Source organism: Erinaceus europaeus, chromosome 6, assembly GCF_950295315.1.
Source record: "Erinaceus europaeus chromosome 6, mEriEur2.1, whole genome shotgun sequence".
NCBI classification, from domain to species: domain Eukaryota; kingdom Metazoa; phylum Chordata; class Mammalia; order Eulipotyphla; family Erinaceidae; genus Erinaceus; species Erinaceus europaeus.
In genome coordinates, this window is record NC_080167.1 from 46177597 (window position 1) to 46198031 (window position 20435).

Sequence of the window (20435 nt, forward strand, 5' to 3'; positions counted from 1 at the left end):
TATAAAGATCATCAATGAAAGCCATGTGAGGAGGAGTTTAGCATTTTCTCAGCCTCACAATCCCAAATGTATTGGGAAACCCGACTGAATGTCCTTAAATGTATAAATAAGATCCATGGGCAGATGAGCGGTGAAGTAGGTCAGCAGGTATCTACCTTTCCCTCTCCCTCCCCCTCTCAATTTGGTTCTGTCTTAACAAATAAAATTAAAAAAAAGGGAAAAATGGCTGCTGAGAACACTGGATTTGTAGTGCTGGTACTGAGCCCCAGCAATAACCCTGAAAATAAAAATAAAAAATAAATGTATCGAATCAGAACTTTTTAAAAACCCCTTAAGATATAGCCCAAATTTCTCTTCTGGCAAAATATATACACATATATTTATGTATATATGTATATTTTAATGTATATATGTATATATATATATTTAATATATATATATTTTTTTTCAGAAATCAGGCTCAACTCTCAATCAATAGAGAGTAAACTTTAACATGTGTGAGGCCTGACTCTGAACACTGGCTCCAAGGGAAACTCCATGGTTAGTGAAGTGGTGTCTATGAATCTGTCTGTCTCTCCCCCTCTGCTCTGTCACCGCCCCCCCAACACACACATACACTACATTTCTCTAAAACAAAGAATAAAAACACAGGCCTGGGCAGGCTGCTCAGCATCAGTACTTCATGTGTGGAGCCCCAGCACCACATATAGTCGGCAAAAATGCTGACTATTCAACTGGACACTTTTCTGCAGTACAGGTGATGACTGTTCACATATTTATTGATTGAGAAAGGAGAAGTGTGAGCCGTGGGACCAGCTTTCCCTGGCACACTGCCTCCTGCTAACACACACTCTCCTGATCCCCAGCCTTTGTGACCTGGATGTCTTCTTAGAGCATAAACGACTTTTCTTCAATCTCGAATGACAGAACTTAGTAAAAGACACAAGCTGGGTAGATACCTACCTGGTGATGAACACCAAGGAAAAGGCAGGTTCTGGCATCTCACTGGGTCCCCACTTAACTTACCAGAGGCAAATAGCCATTAGACACATTATTTGTTAACCCTCACCCTTTACCACACAAACAGGAAAGCCACTTGCATTAAGGAGACAAGAGGGAGATTTAAGCCATCCAAAAAGCAACTCATGGGAGTCGGGTGGTGGTGCAGTGGGTAAGCGCACGTGGCACAAAGCACAAGGACCCGTGTAAAGATCCCAGTTCGAGCCCCCAGCTCCCCACCTGCAGGGGAGTTGCTTCACAAGCGGTGAAGCAGGTCTGCAGGTGTCTATCTTTCTCTCCCCCTCTCTGTCTTCCCCTCATCTCTCCATTTCTCTGTCCTATCCAATAACAACGACATCAATAACCACAACAATGTTAAACAACAAGGGCAACAAAAGGGAAAATAAATACAAAAACAATTTTTTTAAAAAAGCAACTCACTCTAAGCAAAGCAAAGCTTCATTCTGTAGCTATTGCCTCTGTGTGTGTGGTTCTAGGACACTGTGATTCCAGAATATTCACTTGGGCATTTCAGATAGAAAAGATGGACAGGGTGTATTCTGGGGACACTGTGTCCTAGAATCATGCGAGGGACCATGGTCAAGCCCCCACCCTCATCTGCAGTGGGGAAACTTCATGAGTGGTGAAGAGGTACTGCAGGTGTCTGTCTCCCTCTCTACCCCCCTCTGTATCTATCAAAAAGAAAAAAAAAGTGTCTGCCAGAAGTGATGGATTCCAAACACAGCACTGAGCCCCAGCAATAACCCTCATGGCAAAACAGAATAAAAGAAAAACATAGGGAAAAAAAAAACTTCTCAAAAAAACAACCAATTAACAAATATAAAGTCTTGAGTCTGTCTCCTCCATGACTGAGAAAGGTTCCCGCTCATGCTTTTAATCCCAGATTGCAAGACTTAACAATCACCTCTCTGATCTGGCCCTTCCCAAAGACAAGGAGTGGCCAAGTACATATCACACATCCAGCCACAGCCCATTAAGGCAATAGAAGGGTCTGCTTCATCTTCTGCAGGGGCCAGCTCTCAGAGCCTGGGCCTCAGGCTGTCAGATACCAGGAGCTGTTACTGAGCACTGTAACAGCCTCTCCTCTGCACCTCTTTACCCCTCCTGACCATGACCTTGAAACTGTGTGTTTATTCTGAACTTTTAACACAGTAACTCATTAGTTAAACTGAACTGCCTTCACATCCAGAATCCTTAGGCTTAAGCTAAAGCATCTCTAGCATCTGCAGGCAACACAGGGCCAGGCAGAAGGCGGTCATCTTGTCTCTGGGGGCAGTAGACTGAGCTTCCTGCCTCCCAGCATGGAAGACTTACTTGGCTTTGAGTGTCTCCTCCTGGAAGTTCCAGTGGGGCTCACCCACCAGCTGCAATTCCCGGAGCACACGGCCGGGCTTGTACGCTGCGTTGATCAGCAGACTCAGAACCTGGGGGAGCAGAGAAGCAGCTGTGAACTTGCATTTCTCAGCAGTACTCCAGTCACATCCACCCACAGGAAAAAAAGCTGGGAACTCCCAAGCTGATTCTGGGGTGACACGGGGGTCAAGCCATCCCCTTGGGCTGAGGGTTTGAGCCCTGCCTGGGAGAGAGGAAGGCAGAGTCTCCTTAATATTCCTGGTCATGGACAAGCAGATCCACATCCTGCAGAGAACTGCGGATTAGTCTCCAACAGGATCACCAGGATGGGCTATGGAGAATTTCCTTTTCTTATTTAATTTTTTGCCACCAGGGTTATTGCTGGGGCTCAATGTCTTCACGATGAATCTGTTGCTCTTGGTGGTGGTCTTCCTTCATTCCTTTTTTTTTTTTTTTTTTTTTTTACCAGAGCACTGCCCAGCTCTGGCTTTTATGGTGGTATGAGGGATTGAACCTGGGACTTTCAAGCCTCAGGCATGAGAGTCTCTTTGCATAATCATTATGCTACATACCCTCTTTCTTTCTACTTTTCTTTTTGAGATAGAGGGAAATTGAGAGGGGAGTAGGAGATAGGAAAAGAAAAAAAAAGATACTTTCAGCACTGCTTCACCACTCATTAAGCTTCCTCCCTGCAGCTGGGAACTAGGGGGTTGAACCCGGGTTCTTGGCATATGAAATCTGGTGCATGACTGCCTGACCCTTTGCATCTTAAGTTACAACACAGAGACAACCAACAGACTGGCGCCAGCACTACTGTAGGCTCAGTCACTGGGCTCTGAGGAGGCAGAAGGTTGAAGCTCATAGGAGACACAACACCCGGATGACCAATGTCATCCATGTCACAGGCCCCAGTCACCCCTTCCCTCCTAAGTCCCACAGAACAGGCATTCTGTCTCTGACTACTGTGGTCCTCCAAGAAACACTAGATCTGGCCCTCTTGAGCGCCACCTGCAGGCTACAGGGAGACCTCCCCAGCTGTCATTCACAGTGAACACACACTGGCAGCTCTGGCTGAGCTCAGGGAAGGGCAAGGGGACTTAGGGCTTCATGCCAGCAGATACCCACTTGCTGAGACTCTACCATGTGCCTAGGAACAAATTCACAGCTGGGAACAGGGATGTCTTCACTACGCCTGAATCCCCTCCCCCCCACTTAGACACAACATAGGAGTATAGAGCACCGAGTTCACAAATCATGTTCTAAGCTGAGTACCACAGAGAGGGTGGGAGAAATCCTAGGAGAGGGAAGGCTGGCATCAGAGCCCAGGCACTTCTGGCTTCCCAGAGACCTGCCTGCTGTCTGGGGAAGAAGGTGTATTAGCAGGGATTTCTGACCCTTGGCAAGTGCCAGAGGGGTTTCTGGAAGTAACTCACATAGTGTGTCACCAGACTGAATTCTGAGTAACTACAAAGCTTTTTGAGTTCTAATCAAGGATTTATTTTTATTTCCCCACAGCACTGCTCAGTTCTTTATGGTGGTGCTGGGGATTGAACCCAGGACCTCTGGTGTCTCAGGTATAGAAGTCTTTTTGCAGAACCAGTATGCCATCTCTCCAGCTGTTGAGGACTTAATGAATTATTTTATGCCATGCAGCCTGCCTGGCTGCTTTCTCCCTCTGCCTGGGCAAGGCTTCACTTTGCCTCAAGGGTCTTGGTACAACTATCCCCCCTTCCCCCAGGACACAGATTACATCAGGCACACACAGGCCACAGTGAGGTGATGCACATGGCCTCAAGCTGTTTCTGGTTTCTGCTTTAGAATAATCACCTGCACCCACTGCACAGGTGATCTCTGGACCAGGTGTGAAAGTGAATCTCATTACAACTAGCTAGACCAATGCACTTGATGTTTACAATAGATGGTGAGGTGTCACCTGATTCTTTTCATTGAGTCTCGTGCTGCCTACCCAAGATGCACTTGGTGGCCATGGACAGGCAACACCTTCCAGAATGCACTGGAAGAGGTAGCAATTAGGCACTGAAGTGTTCACTGCACAATCATTTTCCTGAGGCTTTATCCAATGCCACACGACCTACCTCCCAATTCAGTAGGCTTTCTGTACAATTGTGGAACTTTGAGCTGACTAAATTTCTGCGGACATGATTTCTCTTTGCATTAGAGTGACCAACACAGATATAACCAAGGAGACAGCCATTAATTATTTGCCAGAGTTAGGATGATTATGGTGTCAGGGGTGCGATTACAATTCTGACACTTTAGTTTCCATTGTGTAGTGGTTATCACGTTCACCTAGTGTAGTGGTTATCACAATTCTGGTACTTTCTATACAAAATGGAAAAAGTCAGTAAATCATGTCCTTGATCAGACAGGATGGTAGGATTCAGCCACCCCCCTCCCTCCCCAGTAATCAATCTGACAGGTGAGCTGGGGGCACGAGATGGCTCACCCAGTAGAGGACAGACTTCACCATGCACAAGTACCAGGGTTCGAGTTCCTGGCCACTACATAGGAGCATCTGCACAGGGAAAGCTTCACAAGGGGTGACACAATGCTGTTCTGTTTCTCCTTCACTGTCTCTTTCCCTATAACTCACCCTTTAGCAGTAGTGCAGCGGGTTAAGCATAGGTGGCACAAAGCACAAGGACCAGCGTGAGGATCCTGGTTCGAGCCACCGGCTCCCCACCTGCAGGGGAGTCGCTTCACAAGCATTGAAGCATGTCTGCAGGTGTCCATCTCTCTCTCTCCCCTTTCTGTCTTCCCCTCCTCTCTCCATTTCTCTCTGTCCTATCCAACAATGATGACACCAATAACAACAATAATAGCTACAACAATAAAACAACAAGGGCAACAAAAGGGAATAATAAAAATATATAAAAGAAAAAGAAAAAATGCATAAACATGACTGTTTTGCGGTTGGGGAAATAACTAGGAGACCACTGGACTCTCATGCCTGAAGTTTCTGGTCCAAGCCTGGCATTGTACAATTCTCTCCGCCCCAATCTCATGTAAAATTACCTCTCTCATGTAATAAATAAAATACATCTTTTATAACAAAACGAACCAGACATTAGGTAGAAAGTCAGTGACCACTCTTCAATAAGCTGGTGGGGTGGGGGTAACTCAAGGAGGAAGCTCATTGGAGAACAATACCACACTGGGTTTCCTGGAATCCCAGAAAGGTGTTTGGAGTCCATACAGTTGGCTGGATCTGGGCTCCAACCCCAGCTCTGTCCCTTCACCAAGGAGGTGTTAGGCCACATCACATCTGCTTGACTTTTCCATGGTGCATATGGTGTATGATGGCACTGCCATCTCTCTGGTTTACAGTGACGGGGCTCACCTCGCTGCCTGAGGTGTCACACTGGCATGGGGCTGTTTTGAGCTGAAGACAGTTGAGAAGCCAAGGGCAGGACTAGCACACTCACTGTCAGCCCCCTTTCTGCCCAGAAGTAGAGCAGTGCCCCCTTCTCTCTCTTGTCCCAGAAGGACCACCTTCGTCACTGGGGATGCATTCTCACTAAGACCTAGCCCTTACATTCCACAAACTCCCCCAGAGAGTTGAAGTCCCATCATTTATGGCCCAAGAAGGAGGCCTCGTCTGAGCACAGAAGCCATATTGAAAGGTGGCTGCTTTTGCAGTTCGGATGTGTCCTGCATAGCCCATGCACCAAGCCCTCTCCTGTGCTCTCAGTCCCTCACAGCCTCATTGGGCCACACTCATGCTTCTGTCTGTCCCCTTCACGAAAGAAAATGCCCTCCCTCAGAATCCTGGCCTGACTTTCTGCTCCTGCCTCCTTTCAGAACCAAACATCTCAAAAAAGTCTGACCCTTCTAGGTTATCCTCCCTTCAACTCTCCACCTGCCCAAACCCAGTGCTCCTCTAGACATGACACAAATGTTGGGGACATCTGACACAATTTTTGGGGCACCTGATGGCCTGATTATCAAAGATGGCAGGGAAAAGGTTTTCTATTCTTGATTGAAAATCTTAACATAGGTCTGACTTTTTCCTTGGTCCTCTATCTAGAATACCTAGGAATATACCTGGCAACAGTAGGCAATTATATATATATATATATATATATATATATATATATATATATATATATATATATATTTCCCCTCCAAGCACTGATCAGCTCTGGCTTATGGTGGAGCTGGAGACTGGGTTCTCTGGTGCTGCAGGCATGAAAGGCTTTTTGCATAACCACTGTGTTAGCTCCCCAGCCCAATGAAAAAAAAAATTTTTTTTTTTTTAAATCTTATTCAATGAATTTCAATGGAGCCCTGAATCTGAATTTGATTATTCTGTGCATCTAGAAATGAGTCATCTGTCCTCTGGGAAGTCCCATCCTGTGACAAGATGACAGAATTCAGCAAAGGCAAATCAGAAGTTGTGGGCTTGAACAAGGAGATGGTTTTGCATTTCTGAACCTCGTTCAGTACCTGCTTGTTCCAGCTTCCAGGTGAGTGGTCTGGCTGCCCACACATACCTCCACTGCCTAGATGGCAGCCAGGCAGGATGCTTCAAAGGTCCCTGTGGACTGCCTAAGGTCCCTGTCCCCACAACTGCTCCCCTCCAGTAACTCCAGGCTGCCTCCCCTCCAGTAACTCCAGGCTGCCTCACGGAGGAAGAACAGCTCACTGCTGGTGTCAACAGTCAAAGCTGCTTGGTTCCTACTTCTGGGGTTCCATGTGTGAGTGTTCTGGTTGCAGACGGAAAGTTGCTGGGACAGAAGTAAGTATGTGCAGACAAAAGCAAGGGAAACCCAGGCCCATTGTCGGGGAGCAGTGCTCCTTGTGTGGAAAATAGACAGTCCTCAAGTCACCCAGGTGGAGGAGAGCACAGCCCACGGGCAATAAGGCTGGGTAATACCAGGAATTTCTCCACTAGAGGTGGGGCCAGAGGCAGGGGCAGTTCCCACCAGTGTTACACCTGCCTGAGTGGTGATTTGGGTGGGGAGGGTGCACTGGCTTGTCGGGGGGGGGGGTCTGAGAATTGGTGAGCAAGACAGGGTCCAGCCTAGTGAGGCTCACCAGGACTTTTGGGGACCTCTTGCTCACATCCACGTCACATGCCAGAAAGGAGGTTTGGTTGGGGGGAGGGGATGATGTGGAGATGGGTGGTTGACACCCAGCTGGGAGAGTCTAGCACTATTGGGGCAGAGGAGAGGGACACTGCAAAAAGTGGGGGTTAGAGAGGACAGGAACACACTGCCTTACAACTGAGTGATCACTGTCCCCATCCCTGTAGTGGGTTTCCTCTCCAGCTGGGTAGTCAGGGCAGCCAAAAGAGACCCCTCCCCACTGTGCTACCTGACTCTGATGACCAGACTGGACCATCTCCTGCTCTGGCTCCAGACCCTTAGGGGTCACCTTCTGCTGCATGAAGTCCAGGCCATTCACAGATCTGGGTGCCTCAAAACCCTCCAGTCCTCCAGAATGTGAACACAGACTGCACAGTGACTTGCCAACAGTTTCTCCAGAAGCTTCCTCCACTCTAGTCCCCTGTGCTCAGAGCTCAGGCCACCCTCTGGGGCTTGGACTCTGCCTCTGAGGGGTCCTGGGAACTCACACACCCCAGGACCCTAGACACTGCCCACTGCCAGCAGCCCAGACTAGAGAAAGTGCGTCATTTTACAGCTGTTGAAGATATGCAAGCCTGCAGCCAGAGCACCGCCTCCCTGTCCCCCAGCTTCTGCAGTGGCCATGACCCCCTTTCTCTGTAATGGAGAGGAAAGCTGAGTCCTCCCAAGGCTCTGGGGCCCCAGGACCTGTGTTAGCACAAACACTGGCTCAGTGGGGACCCAGCATTCTTCTTCCCTCTCAAGCTTGCCCCTTCCTGTCTCAGGTATTTCCCAAACATCAACAAAAACAAACAAAAGACCAGAACAAACAAAACCTATCCCTGGGGTCCTGTGCTTGCGTAATCCCTCTGCTCCCAGCCCTTTCTTAAATAAAGAGTGAGAGACTGAGAGAGGAGACACCACAGTGCTGCCTGTACAGAAGCTCCCTCTGTGCTGGTCAGGATCTTCATGCTTGGACGTGTGCTCGCTACCCACTCCCCGGCTCTATTTGTTCTTTTCAAGTGTCATGCTGGGGGATGAACCAAGAGCCTTCTGCATGTGCAGTACCTCTGGATGTCCTTGCTGGCCTCATATTTGGAGAGTTGGAAGAACACACACCACAGCACCCCTCCACCATCCACGGGGGTCCCCATGTGGTGCCGTGCATGGTGCTCCTGTGTGGTGCTGGGAGTTGAACCCAGGGCCTCAAGCACAGCAAGGCACGTTGGACTCACCTCTTTAAGGACCAGCACACACTTGCCAGGTCCCACGGACTGTGGCAGCTCGGCGATGCGGCCTTTGTTGAGGTAAGGACCCGAGAAGCATCGGTGGTTGAAGAAAAGTTGAGGGCAGCAGTATTTCCCATTGCCTGGACCTGTAGGGAAGACAGTGACCCCCCCAGAACATCTGAGTCCATGCTCCCCAGTGTCCCCAGCCCTGCCTCCCATCTGATTATGTCCTAGAGCACTCCCACGTATGTCTAGAAACCTCAGCACATGCACACACACACATATACACACATGTGTGCATGCTGGTGAATGAGTGGGTTGTCAGAGGGTAAAGATAATTCAGGATCTGGAAGCTAGTGCAGTTTGAACACACTGGACATTCATGCTTGAGTCCCAGGTTCAATCCCTGGTACTACCACATGTCAGAGCAAGCAGTGCTCTGATCTCATATTCTCTCTCTCTCTCTCTCTCTTTCTCTCTGCCATATATGAGGACCCAGATTGGAGTTCCTGGGAGCCCTGTGCAAATGAGAAGCTTCACAAGCAGTGGAGCAGCACTGTGGTGTCTCTCTGCATCTTTATCACCTTCTGTGGGGTGGGGGAAGTCTGCTGAGCTAGCAGCAAATAAAAAAACAGAAATAAAGAAGCGTCGCTTAACTGGGTGTAAGATGAAAGAAGTAGGATAATAGTGGCAGACTTGGAAAATATATATATAGCTGATATCACTTTTAAAACCATGCTCAATATTGAACTCTATGCAACAGGTAAAAAAGTGAAAGTAAACAAACAAAAATAGTGTGCACACAGGTGCATCTGTATGGGAACTGGGGTAGGATTCACCCGACCAGAGCTTTAGGGGGAAAAAAAGCCTTAAGTCTATGCACAAAGTAACCCCAACCTATAAGATTCTTCCCTGGGCTTATAGATCTCATCCTGAAACCCATAGCCAGTTTTATTTGGACTCTGAACTAGAATTCTGAAACAAATTACATTTAAAAAATCTAATAAAGGGGGGTGGACTCCAGGTCTTCACTGTGCTGGGCTGACTTTTCTCAGATGGAGACAGAAAGGAAGAGCAAGAAGCTGCAGCTTGGAAGATTCCTTCAGTGTGGTGGGGTTGACTTATTTTTATGGAGAGAGAGAGACAGACAGACAGAGACAGGCACGGAAATCAGACAGAGTACTGCTCAGCACTGGCATAAGGATGTGGGCTGGGTTATTGAAACTGGGGCCTCTGCAGCCTCAGGCATGCAAGTCTGGTGCCCTAGCAGGTTGAACACACACACACACACACACACACACACACACACACACACACACTACACTCTCGCCTTTAAAGGACTTAATATACAAAGATGTCTATAATTAGATCTGTGGTGTTCTCAAAGATTATTTTACACATCATAAAGTATATGTTATTTATGTGCAGAATGTTTAAAGGAGCAATTCAAAGGTGCAGGCTAAGGGTTAGCCACTAATATGAGAACACAATGGGAGTAGGCAGCAAAGACCAAGAAAGGAATGAACTTTCCAAAGCTTCCTTTTCCCCACACAATCATCCATGACAGAGGATCCTAGATCGCCTCATAAATCTTAAGGAGCACCTGGGTCCTTTTCCCGAAGGCCTAGAGAACTCTCTAGAAAGACAGCAGAGCAGAGGAGGCACAGGGAATGTCATTAGGAAATTCGGAAAGTAGAGCTGGCATGTGTCAGTGCACAGCAGCAGGGAAGAGACTGGCTGGCGAAATGTTCTCCTACTGACCCACGATGACAGGCCCGTTTACCTGAGGTGTCCAGGTGAGGAAATAAGCACAGGTCGTGAGGTATTTTCTCAGCAGTAGGCACTGTGGATGGCACTCTGACAGGAAAGAAAAGAGAAGGCTCAAGGTCACAGACTTGAAAAGAGGCTGGAGCATTCCAGGGTTTCTCCATAACTTACAGAGCCACTCAGAGAGCTTAAGTGAGAGGAAGGACTGGGGGGGGGGGGGGGGGGGCTAGGAACCGGAAGCTCTTCTGGGGCCCTACTGAGGGGTATCTTACATATCACCACAAGGCCCTGAAGGGTATCTTAGACTATAAGGAAAATACTAACATGTGCTTCAGTTATAGTCGGACTCTTCTAGGTTTCATTGGAAACAACGTTGTGCTGAGCTTGATTTCTGGGGTCAGTGTTCCTGTGGGTCAAAGAGCACACTATTCTTCCAACACTTTATACAAAAGCTATGTGTTGATGGTTTTTCATGAGTGAAGCAGGTTTTGTCTGGGACAAAGTTCTGCATCAGAATTCAGCAACCAGTTGCCAAGGACACAGTTAGAAAAGTATAGCCTTGGAGGAACATGGTGAATGGACATTTTGGGGGAATCAGCTTGCTTGTGCAGAGACCACAGGGTAGAAAAGGACGTGGACACAACACAGGTTATCTTGAGAGATCTCTGTGCGAATGACAGCACTGTTTCTCAAAGTGGGGTCCCCCACTTGGTACCCCATGGACCCTGTCAGATATCCTAAGTCAGAAACTGGGAGGCATAGGGCCCAGAAAGACGTATTTTCACAAACTCTCCAGTGAAGTTGCTGCCTGCCAGACCATCACATTGGGAGTTGTGGTTCCCATCTGGATGCGAGCATGGGATTCTGGGTCTATTACTCATTCACCCCCACCCAGCATGGCCCAGATAACACTGGAACCCAGTGAGCTGACCTGGCCCCTGCATCTAGAAATGAACTTGCCCCCCAAAGCCCACAAAGCTGTCATCCTACTCAAATCACAATGCAGCCGATCATCAGTTTAGATTTCTGTACACTCAACCTCTCATGGGAGCTGCCAGCCATTTCTGTTTTTCTTAAGAAAGTGGCACTCACGAGTATATTTGAGCCTTGTTTTGATCTTTATAATATACTGAAATGTCCATGGCTACACTTTTCCACAGACAGCACTTCCAGATGTCATGCCCAGATACCCTCCCTTCTCTCAAGGGCTAACTGAAAAGGGGGTTCTAACCCCCATTTGTTCAATAGTTTAGGGCCTACAGGCTTTTTTGTTCCTCTCACATGGCATCTAATGAATCTCCACCAAAGGACTTTTATAAATGAGGATCTTCAGAAGAGAAAACACAACTAGAACCTGAACTGGAATTGGTGTATTGCACCAAAGTAAAAGATTCTGTGAAAGACTCTGGGGGGTGGGGGGGGGGGTGGGGGAGAACACAGGTCCAAAATGGATGATAGAGGACCTAGTAGGGGTTGTATTGTTATATGGAAAACTGGGAAATGTTATGCATGTACAAACTACTGTATTTACTGTCAATGTAAAACGTTAATTCCCCAATAAAGAAATTTAAAAAAAAAGAAGTGAATGGCAATTACCAGATGGTTTCATTCATATGGGCAATATGAATAACTGAAGCAAAATGAGCTTTCAAAATAATAATAAACAAACTGGATCTTCTAAAAAAATTTAAAAAAATAAATGAGGATCTTGCGAAGCAGAGTGAGAATAGCCCAGGTCCAGCTCATGGAGCCATGTGGGCTGGGAATCTGGACACAGAGGGCACAGGTGACAGGTGACTTCAGTGTGTGGCCAGCACTGTCATAGCACTGAGTGAGGACAGGCTGCTGGTGTGTGAGAGGTTGAGATGCCCTTCCATCCATGGCAGGGAGCACGAATAGGGTTGAAACTGGGGCCTGAGAGCTGGCTAAGCTGGTCCAGTGTCCAGAGCACAGATGAAGTGACTCCCAACCCCCAGGCCCGGAGTGGGGTCCCAATGTCTCCTCCACACAGCTCTGCTCCCACTCCAGCTGACACCCCACACCCATCACCCACTGTGGGGAAGTGGGGGAGCAAGCAAGTAAAACTTACTGTTTCTCTGGTTGCACAACAGCAATCTTTTTTTTCTTTTGTGCTGGAATAAAGGCAAAATGGGGGGGTAGATCAGCCTCTTCTGATGCAAAAGCATTCCCAAAAGAATGATTTAGTATAAAATAGGGTGAACTGTTTTTGTTATTGTTTATTTGTTTTGGTTATTGCTGACTGAGGCTTAGAGCCTGCACGACTTCACCATCCCATCATTGCTTCCTGGTATCCTCCTCTTTTTTGATAGAAGGTAAGGGATAGAGAAGTAAAGAAAGGAGAAGGTGGAGGAGGAGGTACCTGCAGCACTGCTCCACTACTTGTGAAGCTTTTCCCCGCCTGCAGTTGGGGGCCAGGGCTTGAACCCAGGTCCTTGAGTATGATGGTATGTATACTTTACTGGGTGCACTAACACCCAGCTTCCAAACAGAGTGAGTTTTGAAGTCACCATCTGAAGCCTGCAAAGGTATTTCACCCGCACCACAACTGTACATTAATGTCTACTAGCATGAAAGAGGGATGAGGTCGAAGCAGAGTCTAATGCATTTCGTCTGAGAGCACACCCCCTGATGGCTGCATTTTAAAATATGTTTTTAACAAGAGACCTCACATGAACTCAACCCATGTGGTAAGATAAACCGAGCAAAATTTTCCAGAATGGTGTCTGTCCATACCTGCTGCCCCCAACCACCTCTGAGAAAGTGTCAAATGTTACCATGACAGCATCCACGTTAAGACTAATGTTATGTTTTTAAACTCTGTTTATCTTATGACTAAAGGATGTATTGGTGCCAAGACAACACGTCTGTGAAAGACTGGCATAAACTGGCCAATAAAGCTCTTTTTATTGGGGGGGAGGGTTAGGAACATTTGTGGTTTATGTTTATAGCTGGTTAGAAGGACCATAAAGCATAAAGCCCAGATCTTTTGGCACCTATTCATTTGGGCATAGACAATTGTGCACTTTCCAATGTAAGCATAAGTTAATTCCAACAAAACGTCTGGGGCTATTGGGAGATTGACGGGCTTCAACTTAAAAGCTGGGCTTGTCAGAGCATGGTGGATGAAAGGCCAGGCTAACAAGGGAGGAGGAGTAAAAGCTACTGAATGCCCTCACCTGACTTGGTCTGGCATTCAACTCAAGCTGTTACCAGAGGAGTGAAAACATGGGATCTCCAGAGAGAAATGTGGATAGCGGGTAATTCTCTAAGTGAGACTGTACTAACAAGGACAGAGAGCCCTGAACTCTGTGCCATTTTGGGAAGGGGCCAACCACTGCAGATGCAGGTGTCAAATGCAAACCAGGTGACGGACATGCTGATCGGTTTACCTTAAAACCAGCAGGTACTTTTGCTACAGGAAACCTAAAAATCCCTGCCTCTACCATGCCCCCAATTCAGGCAAAGATGAGATTGGAGGTGGAGGAAGGGCGACGGGAATGAGAACATGGACACGAATTTGTTTTGAACACAAGTAAGATACAAGGGTCTCTACTTAGGACCCGGCACTGACTATGCTGGCTCAATGGCTAGGATCTGAGGTAGGGGGGTGGTGTGTGTGTGTGTGTGTGTGTGTGTGTGTGTGTGTGTGTAAACCTTGAGACTGAAATAGTTATTCTAAGTCCAAACTATGAGAAATACTCTATGAGGTAGGGAGGTGGTGTGTGTGTGTGTGTGTGTGTGTGTGTGTGTGTGTGTGTGTGTGTGTGTGTAAACCTTGAGACTGAAATAGTTATTCTAAGTCCAAACTATGAGAAATACTCTATGAGGTAGGGAGGTGGGGTGTGTGTGTGCATGTGCGTGTAAACGTTGAGACTGAAATAGTTATTTTAAGTCCAAACTATGAGAAATATTCTATGAGGTAGGGGGGTGGTGTGTGTGTGTGTGTGTGTGTGTGTGTGTGTGTGTGTGTGTGTAAACCTTGAGACCGAAATAGTTATTCTAAGTCCAGACTATGAGAAATACTCTATAGCAAGGGCAAGCTTGTCCCCTCTGGAGTAGGACAATGTAAGGAGAATCTCTCTGGCCTACCACCAACTCTAACCTGAGCCACTCAGGCCAGCTCATTAGAGTCTGTCATTAGAGTCCCTAAGGGACAATGAGTGGGTGCTCACAAGCTGTTCCAACTTTCTGACATGTGGGCTGAGAGGCCAACTACGGGCTGGGGCTTTCTGACTGCAGTGTTCTGAGAATGAACCCAAGTATGTCAGTTTCTTTTGCAGGAAAAGAAGAAAAGTCTGCATAGGTAGTTATATAAAGCAGTGATGGGAAACAGACTATTTCACACAAAAGTTACACTCTCCTCTCTTTAAAAATTTGCAATTGTAATAATACCTACTTTATCCCTTAGTGTGGGGCAGTCAGCACCAATAGGTGTTGGTTTGAAGACTGTTCAACATTACAGCTTCATGATCATAACTCACAATAACATGTTAAAACACACTATGTGTTTGACATGGGCATGCTGTTTTATTAATGTAGACCATTTCCACTTAAAAAGATGCATTTCTAAGTGAGAGCAGTTATATGTTCCAAACACCACTGCACATCTCCAGCTAAAATGAACACCGCTTTAATTTGGTACTTTTGTGATCAGAAAGACACGGTGGGATGCGCTTTTTCAAAGTACAGTTGAAGTCACGCTCCAAGTTCTTAAAAATAAAGGCTCAGAGCCAACAGTCTCCTTGGAAAAGAATTCTTTTAAAAATTAATTAATTAGTTAATTAATTAATTTTACCAGAGCACTGCTTGGCTCTGTCTTATGGTGGTATGGGTGACAGAAGCTGGGACCTGGGAGCCTCAGGCATAAAAGTCTGTACAACCTACTATGCTATCTCCCCTGCTCCACTGGAAAAACCTTGAGTTTGAGTATGAATCCTTCAGGGTAAACCTCATGAGAAAAATTAGCTCTTTCAGACACACAAAAACAGAACGTTTACCTGTATTTGCTCCTAACAAAATAACGAGCTGTATACAACACTGGGAGTAAGAGTCCAGATGTTTAACCTCTGCCTCTCTGTGACCTTCAGCTGTCTGGTCCCTGTGGGTTCATGTGCCAACCTGTGACATGTTTCCATACACCTGTGACATGCAGACATCTCCCAGAGCAACATGACAAGTGTGTATGTGGGGTGGAGGGTGAGGAGGAAGCTTGAACTTGACAAGTCTGTGTTTTCACAAACCTTCCTTCACCCACATCCCAGATGCAGACCCACCCCTGCTCCCAGACCCAGGCACTTACCAACAGTCTTGTGGGGTGTGGTCAGAGGGTAGGAATTGGCTTCACACCAGCCCACGGGGAAGATGTCCATGGACTCCACGTCAACTATGAAATCAGGGACAGGGGTCTGCAGGCCTGAGGGGAGAAGCCGGGATAAGAGGTACAGACAGGCATTACTGGCTGGACAGGACAGAAAGGACAAAGGCAGAACACCTACAGCTTGAAGAATGTTTTCTCTGAATCTCAGAAACAACTGGAACCGAGGGTGCTCTGGCAGGGTGCCTGCACTATGTGCTAGGTCCTGGCTGAAGCCCTGGCACTACATGAGAGGTACTATGGCACCAGAGGAAGCTCCTGTGCTATAGTGTTTCTCCCTCATTCAATCTCTATATTAGAATGATGAAAGTGGCCCGGAATGCTTATATCACACATAGGCAAGACCCTGGTTCCACTAAGACAAAAAATCAGAAAACCAGAAACGACCATAGTCTGACACTGGTCCAAATGCCTTAAGTATTAAAAAAAAAAAAAAAAAAGAAAACAAAATTCTTGAGGACAAGGAGATTCAAAATAAAGGGGGGATTGAAATGAGAGAGTGTTCACTGGAAACAGGAGGAGGAGGAATCCAGGGGTCCTGGCATTGGCACCAAATCCCCTGGAGAAGGCACTGGTCACCCTCACTTTCCAGGAGAGCTTTGAAGTGAAGGGCATGCAGGGAGTTGAGCATGGGGGCCACAGAGTGCATGGTCAAATCCCTGAGACCTCTTCAATCAACATTAAATAAGGTCAATCTTCAACTAAGACAAGTCAGCAACCTGTTTGAAAGCTACAAAGACGACCCAGTGGAGCCAACCATTCCAAGGTAACAGCTTCTCCAGGAGCTTGTTCATGCATCACTTTGGCTTGGTCACTTATTCTGAACTTCTCTGGAACCTGTAGGCTTTCATCCTGCCACCCAAAGTCAACTCTGCAGCGGTCACATGCTAGTAGGACCCTACCTGACTGCCCCATGATCCTGTCCTCTGATCAGGAAGACACTGTGAGAGGCATTCAGGATATAACCAGAGCCCAAGTGTCATGGAGTGCTGGATTCTGAGAATAATTCTGGAACCCAGCACACCGGGAAAGAGAAGAAAATTCCTTCCTGAATCCAGAATTCTGAGAGAGGAAGCACTCATCTTGGAAGAAACTTAAAGGAATCACATTAAGTGAGATGAATCAAAGAGAAGGTCAGACACCAGGTGGCCTGACTTATAGGTAGAACTTAAGAAACAAGGGTAGAAAGGGAAAGCCCAGAGTGAAACTCGGAACTTGGTGGGGTGTATTGCACTGAAGCAAAGGACTCTGGGAAGGAAGGGGGTGGAGAGAGTGTTAGGGTCCTAGTGTATGACAGTGCAAAAGGACCCAATGTGGGGGTGAGAATGTTGTGCAGACACCTATTTACAGGGAGATGAAAAACTGTACCCAAGTATCAACAACTATATTATAAACCATTCTCCTTCTTTCCCTCATCCCCATAAAGTGATTTGAGGGAAGAGAGAGAAAATGCTTTGAAGGAAGACTGTTGAACTCAGCATTGAAAGAGAAGAGTCTGGTTCAAATCCTTCTTGCTACTTTGCTTTGGTTTCTTCCTGAGAGCCAGGACAGCAAGAAAACACACACACACACACACACACACACACACACACACACACACACACACACACACACACACACACACACACGCAGATACACAGGTTCCTAATTCAGGCTAATCAACAAACCAGAGCACTGACAGTGGCTGAGCAGTGGCAACAGCCTCCAGGGTTAGCGCACTGCTGTCACCTTTCTTTACTTGGCATTTTCAATTGTTTCTTGAAGAAAGCACTTGCTAAGCTGATCAGTCCTAACTGCTTCCTCACCCCCAATTCTCAGTTTTTGAAGGGTATCAGAGGGGTGCCAGATGTCCACAGGAATGCTTCTCCAACATGGTTCAAAGAACAGAAATCATCTCTGTCTCATATCATCTGACTCAGCCAAGACGGAGCTTCGTGACCAAAGAATTTTTTTGTAAATTAACAATAAGATGCTCAAATCAGACAAAAGGTAAAGCAACCTTCCAAGTAGCTTCCAATGTGGAAATGATTTTTCTTGCCCGAAAGGGGACAGACAGGGTTCTCAGGGGAATCTGAGGAAGGTGGCTGGGCTTCCACCTCAGCAAACAAGGCCATTTCTCACCTTTAGACTTAAAAAGAAGTGTATTCCATAGATACTCAACAATTCACTAACAGGTTAACTACCTGTACTCAATGCACTTGTATTTCAGATTTATGTTTAGGAATAAGTAAGGTTTTCAAGAACGAAACAGCACTTGAAAAGAAAGCTTAGAGTGTCCTTCTGACTTATTCTATGATGACTTTTGCCTGCCAGTGCCTGCTGGCTCAAATGTCACATCAACGTCATGTGGGTGATTCAGTCCATGTGGCTGGCATCAGTGCAGTCAGATGCTCTTCTCTAGCTTCCCCGGTAACGTATACACGATTAAGCCATGGATGTCTTTGATCTTGGAGGCCGGGTGGTGGTGTGCTGAGTAGCACTCACAAGTTACCACACACAAGGAACTGAGTTCAAGTCCTCCATCCCCACCTGCAGAGGAGAAGCTTCACAAGTAGTGAAATAGTGCTGCTGGTGTCTCTCTCTCTCTCCCTCTCCATCTCTCCCTTCCCTTTTCTCTGTCTCTATTCAAAAATAAGTAAAAGAGAAAATATTTTTTAAAGAAATTCTTTGATCTGGCTCTCCATCCAACTGAACATTTATGGCCAGGGCCAGGTGGTTACACACTTGGTTAAGTGCACACACTACAGTGCACAAGGAACTGGGTTCAATCACCTGATCCCCACCTGAAGGAGGGAAGCTTCACAAGTGGTGAAGTAGGGCTGCAGGTATCTCGCTCCCTCTCTGTCCCCCCTCTCAACTTCTCTGTCTCTATCCAATAATAAATATTTAAAAATTATATTTAAAAAACCACTTATAAAGAATAGGGAAGCTATCAGGGGAGGGAATGGGATATGGAGTTCTGGTGATGGGAATTGTGTGGAGTTGTACCCCTCTTATCCTATGGTTTTTGTCAGATTCCTTTTTATAAATAAATTTTTTAAAAAAATTATGGCCTAAGACATGTCAGCTATGGCATCTCCAAACAAGTTATAGGCCTGCTATCCTCCCAGCCCTGGATCTAGCTATGAAGGGATCTCTTCAGCAAGAGCTGATGGAACAGTGGGCTGTTTCACATCAGGACAACTTTTCTGACCCTGAGACTGGGGCAGCCCTGGTCTGAAGGGTGGGGAAAACAAGCTTTATTTCCCTTCAGCAACTTATGAATCTAGATACAGCTGATTAGATTCAGACTCAATAAAAACAGGATCCATTATTTTCTAAGATCTAAGATTTAGTAACTTACAAAATAATCCATAAAATAGATGTAACATTCTTTCTCTTTATTTACTTCATTTCCCCCTTTTCCTTCCTACACAGACAGAGAGCAACATAAAGGAAGAGAGAGGGTAGAGAGGGAGAGAGAAAGAGACACACGTGCAGCACTGCTTCACAGCTCATAAAGCTTCCCCTCTGAAGGTGGGGCCTGTGGGTTTAAACCTCACTCGCGGTAACTTACATGTTCTACAGGGTGCACTACTGCCTGTCCCCTGCCCCACCTTACAATGTTCTTTCTTCATTACTCTAGGCCTGTTAAAACTCTATGCAAAACTAGGTGTACTTCTGTGGATCAAAGCAGTGTTCTGTCAGCTTACAGAAAACTCTACAAGACACGCTCAGTCTCTGACGCTGTCTCAGCTGCGATGCGACAGCATGGATTCTGCTGACTTGCTCTCTTCCAGCACTTTCTCCCAAAAGTCATCAGGAAGAGGAAGCACATACCTCTGTCTATAAGGAGTGCTCAAGTCAATCATGGTGCATTCTCGTGATGGGATATTCTGTGTGATTAAAAAGAGTGCTGCTTAATGAGGACTATTCCTGGGCAGGTGCGTGCGGGCTGAAGCAGGTGTACTGCAGGGATCAGAGCACCGTGTGAGGAGTGTGCTGCCATCTGTGTCAAGTGGAGAAACCACAGCTACTGAGATGCGCACTCTACGAAGCTCAAAGGTAAGCAGAACACTCCAGCAAAGAGAATGGTGTGGGCTGTGTGGGCCGGAGGGAGAAAGAATCTTCTGCAAGAACGTCCATGTGTTGATCTTTGTGAGTGAAGGACTAACCACAACCTTGTTACCACAATAACACAGCATAAGACACTTGAGGCCATGCAGGGATGAGAGGAGAAGGTGCATGCGTGGGTGACTGGCAGGGTCAGAAGAATGAAGGGCGGGTAACGGAAAAAGAAAGAAAACTCAGCTACAAGGACTCATCTCACCCAGTGAGATCAAGACCTCCCAAGCACACAGCAAATGCACAACTGCGAGAATTTGTGAGAATCAATTCAGAACCTTAAAATAGTGCTACAGGATCACTTCACTAATATGTTCTCACCTCTCCAGAGCTCTACCCCACTAGGGAAAGACAGAAACGGGCTGAGATGTGGATCAACCTGTCAACAGAGATGTGGATCAACCTGTCAACACCCATGTCCAATTGAGAAGCAATTACAGATGCCAGACCTCCCACCTTCTGTGCTTCATAGAGATCTTT

The 20435-nt window shown here is 46.7% G+C and overlaps 1 protein-coding gene across 8 annotated transcripts in view; it reads right to left on the reverse strand.

The window, feature by feature from the left end:
• The window catches only part of SFMBT2 (Scm like with four mbt domains 2), a 123942-nt gene that overhangs the window by 13789 nt on the left and 89718 nt on the right, over nucleotides 1-20435 (reverse strand). For all 8 annotated transcript variants that reach the window (XM_060192130.1, XM_060192128.1, XM_060192126.1 and 5 more), the window contains exons 12-16: nucleotides 15777-15890; nucleotides 12546-12588; nucleotides 10473-10546; nucleotides 8696-8835; nucleotides 2335-2444 (exon numbers count right to left, since the gene is read on the reverse strand). In XM_060192130.1, the coding sequence (XP_060048113.1) occupies nucleotides 2335-2444; nucleotides 8696-8835; nucleotides 10473-10546; nucleotides 12546-12588; nucleotides 15777-15890 (481 nt within the window). The remainder of the gene's footprint in view (nucleotides 1-2334; nucleotides 2445-8695; nucleotides 8836-10472; nucleotides 10547-12545; nucleotides 12589-15776; nucleotides 15891-20435) is intronic.